The 18,637-nt window shown below is 46.6% G+C and overlaps 1 protein-coding gene across 1 annotated transcript in view; it reads left to right on the plus strand.

The window, feature by feature from the left end:
* Positions 1-1,032: 1,032 nt before the first annotated feature.
* cecr2 (CECR2 histone acetyl-lysine reader) overlaps positions 1,033-18,637 on the plus strand; it is a gene marked incomplete at its 5' end in the record, with an annotated part of 32,309 nt that continues 14,704 nt past the window's right edge. The window contains 2 exon segments of the mRNA XM_079277955.1: positions 1,033-1,152; positions 16,731-16,825. Coding sequence (XP_079134081.1) covers positions 1,033-1,152; positions 16,731-16,825 — 215 coding nt within the window.

The following is an 18,637-nucleotide window of genomic DNA, read 5'->3' on the forward strand; positions in this document are numbered from 1 at the left end:
TGGCAAACACCTGAGCTAGAAAACTTGGGGAATGTGTGACATGACCTTTCTTTCTTTTTTTTATCAATACAATGGGATATAATAAGAGATATGTGCATGGGCATCCAACCCTGAACACAGCCGTGCAGGGCAGAGTGTTTACTTTGGCCCTGATTTATTTGATGAATTTATTACTTTGGCTCTAACTGTCACCGAGCGCAACTGCTGTCTCATTGCGTGCACTTTTCACACATTGCGATGGAGGGAGCCCCCGTGCAGTGTAGAGGACAACTCCCACCGTGATGGTGTTTACAAAATCTAGCCTACACGGAGAGCTGGCAGTTTACTGTACACAACAATGATCAGCTGAACGATCATTTTGTGATTGATTGAAGGCTGTTGTAAATCAAATCAAAGGGGTGGTAGGTAAAAACAAAACAAAAAAAACGTTGACAACAGGAAATTAACGAAATTATAACGAATGTGCCAAACGATTTGAACTAAACCCTCATCTCCGCGCACGGAAACAACACTGATGCAACTTAAAACAAGTTACCTGGCTCATACCTGGTTCATGTTTTTATTTTTTTTTAATTCATTCACCATTCACAGGCATTCCCTTTAAACGGCGGCCGCAATAACCAAACCAATGGGTTACTGTTGACGTTAGACTTTTGCTACTGTGACGAGCAGAGATATCTAAGTGCAAACATGTTTAAAAGTGACATGTTATTATTGTAAAATATCAACATGGTCGACACTATAAAGAGTACTTGCGTCCAAATATAGTTTAACATATAGGTAAAGTAGAAGCCCCCCCCCCCCCCCCCCTCCTCGCCGTGCGGTGGTATCGCCCTCCCCATCTGTTCGGCTCCAGTGAGACTCTGATTGAAACAGATTGTAGCGCTCCTCGGGTCGCGATGGCAAATGTCCGACAAGGACGACACCAGCAACTTTTGTCGTGTTTGTAATGTTACGGAGACATTGTAAGTCGCCGAGGAAACTACCATCTAATGTGAACAACAGACGTGACACAATATCTCAAGTCCGAAGATGTCCCATGGATGTAGAGTTTCTGTGGAAGAGATCCAGTCCTGGTGGGAAGTCCCCGCCATAGCGCACTTCTGCTCGCTGTTCAGGACCGCGTTCAACCTGCCAGACTTTGAAATAGAGGTAAAATACAACTGTGGTAGCTTTCGGTAACACGAGTGTCTTTCATTGCGGAAATGAAAAGTTGTTTGTGTCAGCTTTTTTGTCTGCTTGGTCTCTTGGACCGCATTTAGTGTAACTAGCTATCCGGGTAACCAGCTTAGTGTCTTATGAACTTCTCGTTCACGAAGGCACTCCTGTTTGGTAACGAGCTAGCGTATTAGCACAGCAAAAAGCTAGCTTTAATTGCTAATTTCTGCTCTTTAAAGTTGTAAAATGACAGTGAAGACGTCCGCTGAATTTAGCAGCCATGCTACAGTTTAAATAAATAAAGTTACGTGTGGCTTTTATTATATATGAACGTCTGCTCTGCTGCCCCAGAGTAACTTTAGATAAAGGTGCTCTTGTAGCAACCATGTGCCCCGCTCGTTTGTTTTCATTTGGCCAGAGTCGCGTGCTGTCTATGTTGAAGAGCGACCCCATTCCAGGTCATTCACACAAACTGCAAACCAGAGGAGATGATGAGATTATGCTTGTGTGACAAAACGAGTGGGAAAACACGTGAACATTTAGGCATCATGTGTTTAGATTATATGTATATGCGACGCGTAGAGCCGAAAAGTCGCGTGATAACTCTGCTCGTGGTCTTACTGTTTCGCTTCCTTTTATCTGTCAATTGGCGTAAAAGTTAAGTTAATAGCACGAGGTTCGAGTTTATTGTCTTGCAGTTTGCGAGCCATCTGGCTCGAGGAGCCACAGGGACGCAGATGCTGCTCGGCATTGTTTGCTCGTCACGTACTGTTTTTGTTTCAAGAAGCGATGGTTCAAACGTGTATTCCCGATATCAATCGAGTTAGAAAAGCGACAGATGTAAGCCCTCTGACCATTAGAGAATAAACTACATGTATCTTATAAACGATTAGGCGACATAATACAACTTTACCACTCGACTCGACCCCCGTGTTAAAAATGTATTCGGACTTCACAGACCAGCTAATTCCAGCATGGATTTATTCGAGGTTTCTTTTCACATCACAGTTAATGTAGATCGTTTAATTCATCGAGGAATGATTGCACTTTTAGAGGAACTGGTGCGGTCAACATCACGCATCAACAGTCTCCCATCACTCATTCATCCCCACCCCCTTCAGGCGGAGGAGCACACGTAGGCATCGCTTTGTTATTAAACGAGGTGCGAGCTAGATGGGGGATCGCATTGCGCCAAGTTTACGTGAAAGTTGAGGGTCTTGTGCTGTTGCGTTTCTCCTCTAGAGATGAAACTGGACTAACGCGAAAATCCCCGCATTGTATTTGTGGGTTTTTTTTCTCAGTTACAAGGAAAGCTTCTGGATTTTGACTTTAACGCATCTGCAGACCAAAACAGGGTTTGAACCGTGCAGCCCACAGAGTCGTCTTTAACTGCATCACTGAGCACGTCGCATACAGATACACCCCCATCAACTGTTTCTATATTTATAGAGGATAGATTGAGATTAATGTAGTCGTCTGATACATCCCATCAGTGGTCAAGGTCATTACTCCTTTGGTGCTCAGTAGGTCTAATATCTACATTTATGATTATAATAGTCAATGGTGATAGAAGCTTACTGCTGTTGGTGCTTTGATTTGAAAGCCAGTGGAAATCCATGTCTTCCAATGAAACTTAAGTAATACTGTGTCAGTGGAGTGTAGTGTCGGTGCTGAAACCTCCACTTTAAACCATTCTGGTGGGAAAACATATTGCGAGTTCTCATCTTGTCACATATTTGTGGTATCAGAACCCAGTCCACGTCACTGAGGGGATGTTGGCGTTCTTCTGCTGGGACATGGGATCATATGTCATCACATCACGTTCTGTCAATGGCAGAGTCCCACTTCTTTAAAAGTCGCTGTGTTTGGATGAACATGTGTGAAACATATTCAACATTTGGATGGAATACTACTTGTAACCGGTGGGATCCGTTCTGATTGATGTTAGTCCAGGCAGAAGCCCCACAGTTCTGTGGGAAAGAACTGTAAAACTGTTTTAAAACCATCTTTGAAGCAGTCACGTGGTGACGCTTACTCAAAACATTTATAGTCCTGTTGGTTTGGTTGCTAGCTAGGCCTGTTTATTTGCAGCTTTTGATGAAGTTATTCAATTGCAAATGTTGTGCATCATCCGAGCACTACATCAATATATTTGACTTGATGTATGTACAGGTAACATATTGTCACGCACTCAAGCATATTTGGTCAGCTTAAGGAAACACTGTCTTGATACGTGTGCCTAATGGCTGAAGAAATCATGTTTTTCTTGCTTTCTTTCCTCAGTTTTTATTTCTAAAGATGTAGTTTCTTGCTTTTGAATTACTGAAACACCTGCACATGTTTGCCCACTTAAGTTAAGTGTTGTTTGTTTCTTAAACAGTGTGCCCAATGTAGTTCCTAGGGTTGTTGTGCATCAGAACATGACCTTTATATGGTCTTTCAGGCCAGACTGTGCTTTGGAGCTCAGCTTTGACGCCTAATGGGCTCCATACCATTTGGTGCGTAAAGTGGGCTTTTGGTCAGCTTTCATGTCAGGAAGTTATAAAAATTAGGCAACGCAGAACACCTTAATCCGACCTTCTGTGTTTCACACCGCAGATACCAGGAGGACTGCACAAATAGCTGCACTAAAGATATGACGATAAAAGCTCAAGGAGTCGTGGCCCAACTTGTCCAGCCCGTAAGCTGTCCACATTATCTTCTGGCTCTCGGTTAATGTAGGACAGTAGTCTGGAATGGCTTGTTCCAAAGTGAGGACATCAGAGAAATAAGAGGAAACTGTTAGTGAGACATGTTTGTTTTGCTGAATGCCACATACCGGCAACAAGACAAGCTGGCTCGGGCACTGTAACCGTTGTTTCCTTTGTCTCCACATACAGTTATATGGTTGAGAAAGTTGATGAGCCACGCATACATATTACTCGATCAATATTAAATTGACACCTGACAGTCTTTCAACTTGATGTCTCTTCTCTTTAGTCTTCCTCTTTCATGTGCTTTCGGCTGCACACGTGTTATAAACGGTACGGTAATGTCAGTCAGCTCCAGTTACAATCTCTGTATGTGCAGGTTGAATTACCCAAGAATCGGGGCTGGGAAACGGGCAGGAAGTGGCTGTCATTGGTCATGACAGAGTGGGGGGGGGGGGGGGGGTGGGGGCGTTGAGTGATTTCACTCTGTCATGTGCTTTAGTGTCCACACACTGACATAGCGTCAGTCCTTTTCTTGTGGACATAGCGTCGTATTGGCTGCCGTTGTCCTTTGTCCGTCACCATGTCCCCTAGTTTATAGACGGCGGGGGTCAATGTTGTGACCGCTGAGGGCCTCAACCAACTCTGCAGGGCAAAGCATTGCTATGCATTTCCTGGTTAGAGACCTATTCTGGATGTGTCACCTGTGGGGAGATGAGTTTTAAGGGTAGTGGGGGTGCATACTTTCACTCGTCTGAGGTCCGGTTGCCTATTTAAACACTAAACGCGTTTGAGTTTTTTTTGTTCGATGCGAGCTGAAGTGTAATGAGTAGAAAGATGGGTCCGATACTGACTCTTCACAGCTGGATTCGGTATCTGTGACAATCGGCTGATCTGGTGTCGAATGCCGTCATTTTAATAGCTAACTATCCAGTATTGCTATCTATAAATTAAGAAAGCAATGTTTTAGTCGAGCCTGATGTTGCCTTACATCAGGATTTAATAAATGAGCTGTCACTTCCACACAGTGAGGCATACAGCCTTATAATTCAACACTGCTATTAGATCGGTACTTGGTATCGACTGGAACCCAAAGCCCAGATATCAGTATCGGGACTTTAAAAGTTTGATGAATGCACCCTGAGTAAAAGTATTGAGAACTGGCCGAGGCAGCTGACGAAATACCTGCTGTCGTCTCACTGAACCACCTGTTTCTTTTTCTCTTAATAGAGACTCCTGTGATGGATGGCACATTTGAGATCACTGTGTTTTGTGCTCTGTGAAACCTATACCAGGGTGCATTTTGTCTGACGGTACTACTGTGGTACTGTTGGGGAAGCTCTTTTCTTTTTAAGGTGCTGGTCAGTGATAATCGAGCCCCCAAAAACAAATCTCCTTTGCTAGCCTTACAAAACAGCCCCATGCTCATTGTTCCTTGGGCTGATACACTTCACTGACACTGGTTTCCACTTTCCTCCGGCTGCAGGCAGCGAGCTGGGAAAGCGGTGCGTGGATGTGTGTGTGTGTGGACGAGACAGTCAAGTGGGTGAGATGGAGAGGAAAAGAAAGAGAGTGGGAGGGAAAGAGGGGCAGTGGAGGAAAAAGTGTACTCGAGATCGAGCGAGCGCGCTTCGAAGTGAATGGACATTAGTGTGGAGGAGTGGGAGGGTGATCTGCAGGAAGGAGGCCCGGGGTCGACATGCCTGTCCCCTGGCTTTTTGTCTCTGTGGCGAATGCTTGATTTCTTGGCTGTGTGTCTTTTTGAAATGAAGCCTCGAGCCCACAGACGCTGGTATAGGTCTCTGTTGCTGGATTGAGAATGATGTGCCCTTCATCACCAGACACGGACTTCTTTTGCCGATGACCTCTGTCCCCGTCATCTTCCCGCTCCGCTGGTGGCCCCGTTTGGCACATCGTCGTGCATTTGTTTTTCCGTATATCTTCATCAGCCGCCCGTCATAATCTACGTGGTGAACTCCTCTTAGGAGATACCCATTATTGGTGATTAGCTAAGAGACATGGGCTATTTATGAGCCTTCAAAGTGGACTTTCATTTTTTTTTTTTTCTCTCGTACAAATTACCACGCTCTGTGCAGTTCGCCATAATGCAGTTGTTTGTGTAAAAGCGCATTTCTTAGAAGCGTTTGACTGTGGCATTTTTAGGTTTATACTTTAAATTTGGCAAGAATGATATAACAGGAAAAAGAGAAATGACACCGCAGCACACAAAGCCAGGCAGCAGTTTTGATGTATTTGGAGGTAGAACGTTCCTTGTTCCATAACGAGATGTTTTCAGCGAGCCATTACCATCCTTGTGTGGGCCAAGAAACGAAGAGACACTCAACAAACTCTTTTTTTCCCTGAATACTGAAGGGACATTTTTTTAAATGTCTGTCTGGAGAAGAACCTTTGAGTTTGGGCATAAGACGCATAGATCTATTGGTGCCGTGGCTCTATGGATGGTGTTGTTGGTTGAACTGTATGTCAGTCCTCCCGCCACTTTGATCCACTCTGAAATATCTCAGCAGCTAATGGATGGCATCCACTTATCCTGTAACATATCTCTACATCTACGTGATGGACGGGCACAAGCATTTGTACAGACACACTCATGGTTCCCAGAGGATGTATCCTAATGACTGTGGTTATGTCACTCACAGCTGTACTTTGTGTTTGCCGCTTATTAGCAAATGTTAGCATGCCTAACTAAGACGGAAGTTATGGTGAACATTTTACATGCTAAACATCAACACGGTGTTGGCGTTCAGCTCAAGGAACAGCCTCGCAGTGCTGCTAACATGGCTTCAGTCTTCAAAGTGGAAACTAAGCCAATCGGGTAATAAGCTGATTTACTAACGTAAGCATCTAAAAGAAGAAAAGATGTTAAATCGTTAGTGGCAAGAGCGCCGCCATGTTGCCGTGCTCCTGCCTATGATTCTCTTCTTGTGGTTGATATTCATGAATTCAAGGGTTTCAAATGTGAAAATGTTCACGCTGTTTCTAGAACATTTGCATTACAGCAGTCGTTCTTTTACAGTAGCCGTGGTTTAAATCATGTCAGCCTGGTGTGAGATGGTTTCTGGAACCAGAAAGCAGTATTTACTGAAAGGACTGTAGCTGCAGAGGCGGTTTACTTTATAACAATTTAGAAAATAAGTGTTTTCGGTTGGATAAAAAAAATGACTTCTAGATAAAGGTAACGGGGTCTGCTTACAGCTCGGAGCTAAATATCATTTATTCTCAAAAACACTTTACTGCGGGGCCACTAATGAAGAATTTATTCTTACTGTGATTTTGTAGATTTGTGAGTGTTTCAGAGGATTGCTTTCTGATTGGTTATTTTGGATGATTTATATCTTTATGATTGATTGGTGTGAAACACTATTTATTTTGTGCACTTGTTGGCAAAGAGCTCAGCTAGTCAGTGTGGTGCAGTGTGTGCTTTTCCTCTTCTCATTTCTACAGCTGCTACAAAGACCTTGAGATCAGATTATAACTGGCATGAAGAACATTTGCTTCTGTCTTTCACGCAGCGTACAGAATAACATTGTCGAACTCTTGGTCTCTATGGCACCTAGTTTTAATAGCCAGCTCGCGTTTGTTTTTTTAACTACCCGTTTATTATTCTCTTTTGTTTTGATTGTTTTAATTCCAACCACACCTGGATTTTATTGTTCAGCCTGTTAACAGTGTGGACCGCCGCCGTTCCTCATTATCTCCGGAAGGCCTCACACACCAGTAGTCGTCCCACACAGCTGTTTTCACTTACGTTGCCTGATTAGTGCGTTCAGGTACAGATTGTCGGCTCCCTCACTTTCCAGTTACGTTGCATCTGTTGGGGTTTGTACAATTATAAATTGCCGTTATTAGGTCATTGAGCAACGCCCAACTTCGGCCCGATTAGCTGTCCAACCTGCCAGGCCACCTGCTTGGATGTGCTGAGCCTTGAAGATCCCATTAAGCGTTCAAGGACTAGCCTCTCTGTCTACCTCTCACCACGTCCCATTCGCTTTGCCATCGCTTGTCTCAGTGCCTCGTACCCGTTAGCTGTCGCTCTACCCCGTCCCTCTCTCTCCCCAGCCCCGGCTCCTGGCATCACCATGACTAAACCCCAGATGGTGAGTCTTTCTTTCCCATCCCCCTGGAGGGTGGAGGCTCTCCACTCTGACTGGGTGCTAGCTACTGCTGCTGCTGCTGCTGCAGCCCTTCTGGGGAGGGGGGGGTCCTATTCTTGCAAAGCCTCCGGTGTGATTGTAAAAGAAGATTTAGTCCTATTAGATCTGGTAAATAAGCAAGAGCGGGCAGCCTGTGAGCAACATACTTGTTTCAGTTGTCTCCAAAGCAAATGGATTAACGGGGAATAGGATCAGGGCTTAAGTGTTTCTCCGTCATGGCTTCTGCTGATTCCCTGTTTTGTGGATTATAACTGTAGAAAGCAGTTAACGTAACGTTACTTGCCAGTCTGGCCTAGGGCTGTCAAAATTGGCCACAAATGACGTTCAAATATTTGTTCACTTTGAAAGGGGTGACGCACGATTGATGAGGAACGGCGAAAGAGTTATTGAGACCCCGTCATTTCACTACAAAACCCTAAATACGGTGGCAGCAGAAGGGCTGAAGATGTGCGGCAGGATATCATTAGCAAAAGCAGGCATGGAGGATGGACTTCTGAGGTTTGTCTTGAGTTGCACTGTTGAACTGCACCACCATCGGGGTTCAGTAAAATCACAGATAACATGTTTACCTTCAACCTGAGGCTGCTTTACCTACTGTAACTCAACAAGAAGGATCCATTCTCATCTCAGATCAGCGCCGTTAACTCATCGCTTCCCCTTTCTGTCCCACCCGCTGACACATCCCCAGCTCAGCCCGTGTTACAGCCTCGCAGACTCCAACCTCTGACACTCTCTTGCCAGATCAGGCTCCACATGAAGGCCTCAAGACTTTTTTCACACTGTGGGAGTACCCCTCAAAGATCAAGAACCGCTTTGCATGTCTTTTTTTTTTTTTTTTTGTAATGCCCTCCCTTGCATGCGCTGTGAGGGTGGCTTTGTAAAGGGGCTGCTGCCCCTCCCCCCAATTGTGATTGACAAGTGAGAGCAGCAGTACATGCATCAGATGGTTTCACATGGGGAGTGTGTGCACAGAGGGGGAGGCAGAGGGGCACATACACCGGGGTTTGTTTCAGCCGGCTCCATTGTTGAAGCTCCCCATGGTGCCCTCTGTCTGTCTCCAGCCCCTCCAGTGATGCTGTCTCACTTTGTGCCTCAGCGGCTGCTTGTGCAGCCGAGACGAGAAGCCTGAGAGAAACCAAGTGACGAGAACTTCACCAAACCAGGTCTCATCCAGTGGGAGACCCTGAAAACTTAGTGGAGTCACTGGTTTACGTGTTTGGCGTGCTTAGAAACAGTGTTTTGTGTTGTCTGTTTCAACAGCACAGTTAGAGGAAGTAATAAAGAGAGCCGTTTAACATGTTGCTGTTTGTTCCTGTCGGAAACGCACTCTTCAACAGTACGATGCATAACGAGGGAGGGAGTATTGTGAATATTATTCTAAAAGGTTGCGTTGACTTTTTTTTTTATAGCGACGCTGACCAGAGTGTCGTCTGAGAGCTGGCACAAGGGGATGGGGGGGGGGGTCTGTGGGGCCTTATTGGGGGGCAGACTGGCACACACTTGGCTGACTACATGGATTGCTGGAGGCCGCGGGCTTAAGTGAGGATCTCTGGTTGGCACACTTTGAATGTTCTCAACCCCACATTGTTACACATGTTGTCAAAATACTAACTGGTGACTCATAACAAATGTTCGGTCTGAATGGGCGTTGACAATACAACATATTGCATGATTGCGGGCTTGTCGTTCAGTTACTAGTGGCAACACAATAAAATGCAATCCAGGAACGTGGCGTCTGTCTCACTCTGGATGATGTTGCGTTGCAGCAAAAGTTGAGCAAATTTCAACTGTTTTACGAAGCCCTCTGCACTGGCACCTTCATTGCTTCAATGGAGGGGCGTCATTCAAAGGAATGAATGAGCAGGAAACTACAAAAAACGATCTTGATGTGCGGCAACACTTATTTTATCAGCCATGCGTAGAAGCAGTCAATGGAGGGGTCTTCTTTTAATGAATTAGTGGGCTGTTTTTTTCACACCGCGTTTAAACGTGGCCTCAGTGCTTCTGGAGCGATTGCACCATTGTTTGGGAATGTCAGGACCTTGACACACCAACAGGCTGAACTCAAATAACTAGAGTGAAAAAGACCCAACACCGTCCCCTCGTGTTAAATGTTGCATTCAACACAATGCAAAGACTACAACTCAAAATACAGTACCTACTGATTCAGTAGGCTTTTCAAACAGCTTCCACTTTTGGAGAAGGCGGAGACTTTCTTGTGTACATAGGACACTAATGATTTGGATTTTTGATATACAAGCATCCACGTCTTACTCAATCAGCCATGAAGATCTCTACTGTCTTCAGCCTTTATTTGACAAACCTGTGCTCAGGGAGGCGCAGAAGATCCTGAACACAACACACGTGTTGTGTTGCCTTCAGGCGGACGGTTCAAAATGTCATACAGGTTCATTCTCCATCAAATCATTAAATAGTGACAAGTAATATTTCATGATTTTATTTAGGGACTAAGATATTGCAATTTTCTTATTTATTATCTGGTTGATTATTCCCGTTTTTTCTTTCTTGAAACTATTGTTTTTAATTACTTTGAAGAAGTATTGTCTCACACTGAACAGGTGAATTTAAGCACGTCCATGCATAAGGGTATGTATTTATGTATGTATGTATTCACTGCGGGACAATAAAGTAAATCTTATCCTAACTTCCTGTGATACACAAATTCAGCACACTGAATTGAAGTATTCAACCGTTTCTCTTACACTTTTGATAAAGAGATGCAAGATAAACACCGTTCTTACTATACATGTCTGAATCAAACACCTTCTGTAAAGGTTACTCTTCCTCTCTTGTCAAGAAGCTGTCTGTCTCCTCGTGTCTTTTTGCTTTGACTCCGTGGCTGCAAGCCATCTGCTCCATGTTGTTTTCGCCATTTCTAGACTCCTCCCTCTGACGTCTATAACCATTCTGGGCAGGGACCATTTTTTCCAGCAGGCAAAAAATTTTACCGAACTGTTTGTGTGGGCATGTGCACGTGTATGCGGGCGCATGTTTGTGCAGTCAGCGAATGGGACCTCTGGGATGTCGGCTGAAGCAGGAAGCTCCATTTTCATATCAGGAAGTCGATGATGTGGTTTCCTCAGAGCTGACAGTGGAGCATGGGAGGCCTCCCATCTCCTGGGCTTAATGATTTTCACCCACATAGCAAGCAGGGTAGGCAAAGGGTCTTGGTTTGTCTTCGGAAGGATCTGTCCATGCCTCAACACTCACACTCACACAGAGCCTCTCCTCCACTACCCCTTCACACAGCCCTGCCACCTGTCCCTTTTAGCCCTGAGGCACTATAATAAAACTCAGTTGGAAGTTGAAACTGACCTTACAGGGAAAAAAGGGTTTCATTTTTTCTTTACAGTAGTGTAGTCGCTTATACGCTATATTTAGTGTTGGTGGCCGTTCCCACCTGGTAGTGCAGCTCAGTGAGATCAACTGTTCAACGGTTCTTCCTGTTCACATATTTTCATAAACAAATGGTGTCCTTGCCTGGAGGCTCTAGTTGTTTTGAATGTGTCATAAGGCTAGTCAGGACAGGTGTGGAGTACACAACTTTCCACTGTGGCTCAGACAGACATGTTGTCGATCAAGAATAACTGTCCAGGCAAAAGCAGCCAACAAGTTCTTGTTTTGATGCGTCTGGCAGCAGCTGAAAGATGTTCGACGCTCCCCTCTGATGATCAGATGAACGGTACATCCTGAGGATGCGAGGGGGCGTCTTCCTGCGGTGTTATGGCTGATGTGTGCGCATGTTTGCCATGTGGCAGGAGGTGGTTACGTGTGGGGGGGCTGGAGGGTGTTGTCAGATGATGGCTCCTGGAGGAACCATGTGGGAGATGAAAGTGGGAGGGGAGTGGGGGAGGAAGAAATAAAGAAAGCAGAGGAAGAGAGAGGGCCCTTTACACAACAAACAGGCCTCCCTTCCCCCCCCCTCCCGCTGGCTGTGCACACATCCTCCAACTGTTGGTGATATAGACCCCGGAGGAGCTGTTAACGGCAGTGGCATGGAAAGTATCTGCTGTGAGGCTGGAGCCAGAGAGGCCAACCCCCGATACTACGGTCTCTGTAGATCTGCCACAACCTTGGGCTGCTGATACATATCCGCTCCACTGCATATCACAACCCCATGACTCTCTCTCTCTGTCTCTGTCTCTCGCTGCATGCATTGGCCAGACACTCGTACATCTTTTTATCTCAGTTTCTCTCGCTCTACCGATATGAATGGGACACATCACGGGGCCGTCGGTGTCCACTGAGGAAAGCGCATTTCACTTTTATCTGCAAATGCAGATGGTGTGTTGTCCCTTGAACTCGGTGTAGCCTTGACGTCGCCTTTCTTTTGAAAAGTCTGCTCCTCTCCTTTCTCAGGTGATTTACGTCACATGTCTCGTAACATTTACCGTCCCGGTGCTCGTGTCAAGCAGAGACCTGGAGCGGTGTCCTCCTCCTCCCCGTGGAGGCTCATCTTTAGCTTGGCATCATTAAACCCCTTTTATACAGCAGATGTGCGTGTGACGCAGTATTTCTGACTGTGCATTGGACCCATTCTTATGAGGTAGTCACAGGGGAATCTCTGGTTATGACCTTAAGCAGAGACTCCAGTCTGCAGTAATGTGCTACACATTCCACTGGTAAACCACAGAGTAATGGGAAGAACCCGTAAGGACCGCCAGCTACACGTCACAAGTGCGGTTAGTGAAATAGACATTTCTATCGAGGCTTGCCCATGTCGGCATTATGTGAGAGGCACGAGAACAGATCGCGGGTGACAGGTGTTACTTCTCACACTGTTTGCCTGATTCTATTTAATACATTGATAGGTGAGACTGCACCTTGAACACTTTTTCAAACACCCCCCCCCCCATTGCAGATCACAACAGGAGATCTGCTCCATCCTCCGCTACTGTGCAGCCAGCCACCGGCTCCGGCTTGAGTGGGGGGACAATGTGTGGAGGGAGCCGAGAGATAAGGAGTACAGAGAGAGAGGAGAAGAGTGGGGTGGAGAGAGGAGAAAGGGTGTTGTCAGGGGAATAATAGAATGTCTCAGAGGCCCTTGTAGGCACAGTGCAGCAAGACAGGGGGAGGAAAATGGTGTGGAAGAGAGGAATAAGAGGTTAAGCCAGCGAGAGAGAGAGAAACAGCAGGGGAGTCGGGTGAGAGGAGCAGCAAATACCTTCAGGGCAGATTGCTGATTGTAAGCCAGGCCTACAGAAGGGCGGTGGTGATGACACACCTTTTGACAAGCCTCGACTCTCCCTCCGCTCTCCGTCCTGTGTGTGAATACGAATAAGCCAGATTTGTTTAGTGAGAAATATGGCAGTTTGGCTCTAGGATTTATACTCTTTTAAAGCTGATCACGTATCCTGCGCTCTTATCTTTGAGTCCCTTTGATCATTAATACGAAGCAGCCAAAGTACTGCAAATTGTTTATTCTGTTGCGACACGTGTGTGTACAATGAATGTTGGTAAAGGTGCGTTTTCTGTCTGTTGTTGACCTCATGTTTGCCAAAGGTTGCGTGCGGGTTGTGTCCTTCAGGGCCGCGTCCCGTCATCGAGATGAGTGTCACTTAGCACCGGGCCTCACAGGGATTGGCCGGCTGGACGGATGGCTGACAGAAAGACACGCACACTATGTTAATTCCCCTTCCCTCTGCCATCGGAGATGCAGTGTGGCACTTCAAAGGTGGAGCAGGGTGTTGTTAATCCAGGAGCCGTAGCAAGCCCTCCACTGTGCCGCGCCGCACTCAACTCTCAGGCTCGTCCCCTGGCCGTGCCCCCCCCCCGGCCTTTTGCGAAGTGTGATCAAAGTGCAGTCTGTCTCTGATGGATGGGCTCGCTCTGGCCCAGAGGCTGCCTGACAGGGGGACCAGGAAGTGGAAGGGAGCGTGACACAGGATCTCTCTGCATCCTATGTCCTACTGCGTGTACACACAGGGATACAGGGTACACTCTGTGCTCGCTATCTTTTTAAGGGTCATAGTTCATGGCTATGGCATAGTTCTGCTGCTGAGTAGCGTACGTACGCGCGAACAAGCCATGACACATGCGCTTGCTTGAGCAACCGTTAAACTTTTAATCAGTCTCTGTTGTCAAAGCTCCTCCCTTGATGTAGGCTAGATGAAAGTACGTGACTATATTCTTTACATTTCTGGTCTTTTACTGTAAATGTGTGAAGGCACACATCTTTCAGCCAGTTGCTGTGACATCATGTGACAGGACTTCAGTCACCATGGATGTTGTTGAGATGTCCTGCTACCTTTAGACCTAAAATACCATCTCGTGTGCTCTTGCCTTACTCTCACGTGCTCTGACTCGCCAACTCTTCCTGCTTATGGCTTCTTCTTGAATAATTTTTGTTAATATTCTTCAGAATCTGTCTCATTTGCCACTGAGTGTGTTGATTTGTAGACTTTTAACTTGGTCATTAGAATGCGTTCATAAAACCTAATGAACCGTTCTTCCTTTGAGTAGTGAGACGTGGCTGATTTTTATTCCCAGTCATCAGCGTTGCTCTCCTGGTGTCTTTCTTTAGGGTCAGTCGGACGCAAAAGCGGGCTGTTGAGTCTCCCTCTCTTCTAAGTCGCAACATTAATCTTACCCTCTTTTTCAACTTCTTTCTGCCTCTCCTCCTCCTTCCTCCTCTTCCCCCCCCCCCCCCTCTGTTTGCCATCGTCCTGACTAGTCGGCTCCTGGCGTCCGTCGTTTTCCGTGACGGGGATGTGTGTACGCTGACCGGCATGTTCCTCTAGAGCAGCGGTTCCCAAACTTTTTAGGCCACGCACCCCCTTCTACATCCAGACCGGGTTCACGCACCCCCAATCCCCCCCCCACACACACACCTTTAAAAAAAAAAAGCAACAGAGCCGCATAAAAATCGGACTAATGAGAGAACAGTTTGCTCGCGCATGGCGTTTGTTTACAAGATAAAAAACACAAAAAACTCTTCCTGCACCGTGCCTTCTGAAAGGTAACGGACGTACACCAGATGATTGGCCAGATTGGCCACATCTGTAGGCTCGTCTACTTGCAGAGAGTAAAACTCACTCTTCGCTCAATCACGACAGATTAATGTAGCCAGGATGTCTTCGGACAAAGCATCGATGCGCGCGACAGTGTTGTTGGACGCGGGATCACGTCCAACTTGTTCGCTTCTCTCTCTCCAATCATACATTCCATCATCTCTTTAACATTTTTTTCCCTCTCCACCACCGCCTCTCCTTCTCCCTATTACGCGGTCAGAATACCACAACACGCCGCCTGTCTCCGGCAGAAATGCGCTCATACACACACGCACCTCCCCAGCAACGAGGCACATCACCCGGTCACAATACCTCCAGAATGTCCCCGGGTGAAATCCGGGACTTGGTTTTATGGTTCCGAGTGGCCGGCGCTCACTCGTTGGCGCCGGGACGCGAGGTCTCCAGCCGCCCCCGCCGCGAGGCACCCGATCGTCAGGTCTGTCAGCCCTCGGAACAGGCCGCTGGTCAATAACTCGTGGGTGGCGGGGCAGAGGCGAGGCAGATCACAGAAACATCATAAAGACTAAAGTATGGCAAAGATATGTTGATGAGAAACGTATTTGTAATATGTCAAACACAAACGTAATCAGGGAGAAAATACGTTTGTGGTCAAACGTAATTGAGAATGCATTTTAGTTTTGGGGGAACGTAATTTTTAGGAGACGGGACTGCACCGCCATTACACTTTTTCTCTCGCGCACCCCCTAGAGGCAGCTTGCGCACCCCCAGGGGTGCGCGAGCTGCGTTTTTTTCTTTTTTTGAACCTGAGGATCGAGGAAGAGTGACACAGAGAGAGAGTTTGGATCTGTTGTGTGTGAGGGCAAGGACTAGGGGCTGTAAGGAGTGGTCAGCTGTAGGCAGGCATGTTCTGTTTGGCTCCAGCCTGCATAAGGGGGCTTTAAGTGAAATGGACACTTGGCTGACCGAGCACTCTGCATTTGCATTTCTGCCCTCTCAGCCTCCTGTTCCCTCCGTCTCTCCCCTCCTGTTCTACTCCAGAGCTTTTTGGGGTATCATTTGGGAGAGCAGTGCATGCTGGGAAGCTGTGTGGGGTGCTGCGTTTTGGTTGGTCAGCAAAGGAGAGGAGGGGGGGGGGGGAGCGCGGCTGTGTTGCAGCTCTAGGCCCCTGCTGCCTCCCATCTCTCCTCGGCGCTTTCAGGCCTTTTAGAGTTTGCTCTACCGGTTACTGCCGCTTCATAAAACCTCAATGGCGGAAACACAATGCCAGGAGAGAAGGGGTCATGGCTGAACTTGAACCTCTGCTTCAGCCAAACAACCACTGGCAAACCAAGAAGCCCGAATCGGACAACGACACAATTCCCACCGCCCCTCCTGCTGTCTGCCTCTGCCAGCTTACCTTAACACTGGTACCAGCTCTGTCGAAAACATATGCAGAGGGCTCACGAATATCACGTCTTATTCTTCATTCATTAACTCAGCGGAGATATGGCCTTTCCTTTTCTCATGTGATGACCACCGATCGTTTGATACATAATTAATCCCCTGTGTTTTGCTTGTAATGCCTTTGCCTTATTGAAAGAGTTTTCCCTTGAAGCTCCTCTGGTTTCATAATGTTGCAGCAGAGCTGTGGCAACAATTAGTAATATCTTATATATGTAGTATGTATTCTTCACGTGTGTATTGACCCTGCTGTCTCTTTTGTTGTGTTTCTCCAGGAGTTGGAGAAGGCCCTGTCAGAGCAGGACTTGGACTTCCTCAGGGACCTCATTGCTTGTCTTTTGCAGGGCTGCTACCAGCGCAATGACATCACGTACGTATCGAGTGGGGAAAAAAGAAGAATCTTGTATATCGGCAAAGGCTATCGAAACTGTCGGTGCAGCTTAACACAAGAGTTGGATGAGGATTTGAGTCGGGGCCGAAGGAGAAGTTGAAGTGAACTGGAATCACCGGTGTAGATAATAACAAAACGTTGACAGTTGACAGTCATAGCAAATGACACTGAAGTCTGGCGGTAAAGAGGTACGCACGGTTCACGATTCAATCATAGTTTTGGTTCACAGCCCGAGTGTCCAGTGTTCTCTCCATTAGTGTTGCGAATCATTCAAAGTGTTGTGATAAGATACCAATATGAAATTGATATGACACCTTTGTTTGGGTTGCTGTACCAGAAAAGCATATTATTGATATATCTTGCTTTGACAAATACAAAAAGAAATTCTCTACAAAATCTTTCAGATTAAATAAATTAAGCTGAAGTCCGAAATGATGACCAAGCAGCACATATAACAGCTTTGCTTAAAAAAATAGTTTAAATGAGGAACATTTGGATTTCAATGTAAAATGCAAAGTGATGAATCGTACCATGAATGCTATGCTAGCTTTGGGTACTTAGTAGTTCTGAAGGATAAAGGACGAGGGAATAGTACAAGACCACCTGCGTCCTAATGTGTAATGTGCTTAAAGCAGTTGTACACCTGCACTCTAGGTCTTAATCTTGCCAGATCTAGAATAGTGGAAGCATCTCCTTTTTAAATAAAACATCATAGGCACAGTAGAAATAATAATCAATACAGGGTTTTTTTTCTGACATGTAGCTGCCAGGATAAAAGCAGTACCGGTATTTCCATCAATTCACTTTAAATTAGTCATAGCACCCAAGAGCCTTCACAGGAAGTCTGAGTCACCGGCACAATGACTCGCAGAGGCGTCAGAGTTTACTCACCATGCGATGACTTACGGTCTGTGGTGAAAGAGTGCTCTACTACTACGGCAATACATGTGTACACCTCAGCCACTGAAACTTTTTTTCCTCCTCTGTAACCAAATGATGGGAGAAAGTGAGTTATTATTCAAATCCTCAAATGGCTTTAATCTCTCATGGGGCGTCCCCCCCCCCCCCCCCCCCCCCTTTCGAACACACCTCCTACCCTCACCCATCAGCAGAAAGATGCATAGTGGTCCCAGTGAACCGATATAAGCAGAGGAATGATCCAGTTCTTCCACCCAGGCAACCGGTAACAGGAGGACAACCTGCTTTATTGGAGTGGACAGGCGCTGGCATCCCGGGGGTGGCTGCTCAACGCTAGCCTTTCACAGAGCTGCCCTTTTCATCCGCACGTGTTAAACGCTCTGCCGGAGCGGGGGAGAGGAGGGAGGGGAGGCATGTTGGGGAGAACGAGGGACAGAGAGTGGGAGAGAGATTGGGTAGTGAGGGGGTAGGGGTGGGTGGGTGTGGGGGGTGGCTGCAGCTGTGTGAAAAGTGCACACTGCTCTTTCAAGATTAGCCATTTTCCTGGCCCTCTTTCTCTGTGCCGTTGCGTAGATGCTCACCCGAGCCCTTGTTCTGTTCGGCTGGGTTGGAACTGAAAGGTACAGATTAATCGGACCTGAACCGGAACCAACATTTATTTACCAGCTTCCACTCACGGCAGAGATACAACCGCACTCACCCATTCAAGGAAATGAGTGCAGCCCCTGTCTCAAAGCCAATAGGGCAGTTTGAACTTTGTTTGTTTCCTAAACTGTGCATTCTGAAAGGACACTAGTAGACTTTCAGACATGGCGTGTTGGCCGAACAATGTGCACACAGCATTTGCAATTGAATTGGTTGCATTTATCCATA

The sequence above is a fragment of the Melanostigma gelatinosum genome, assembly GCF_949748355.1.
Source record: "Melanostigma gelatinosum genome assembly, chromosome: 1".
In the NCBI taxonomy this organism is placed as follows: domain Eukaryota; kingdom Metazoa; phylum Chordata; class Actinopteri; order Perciformes; family Zoarcidae; genus Melanostigma; species Melanostigma gelatinosum.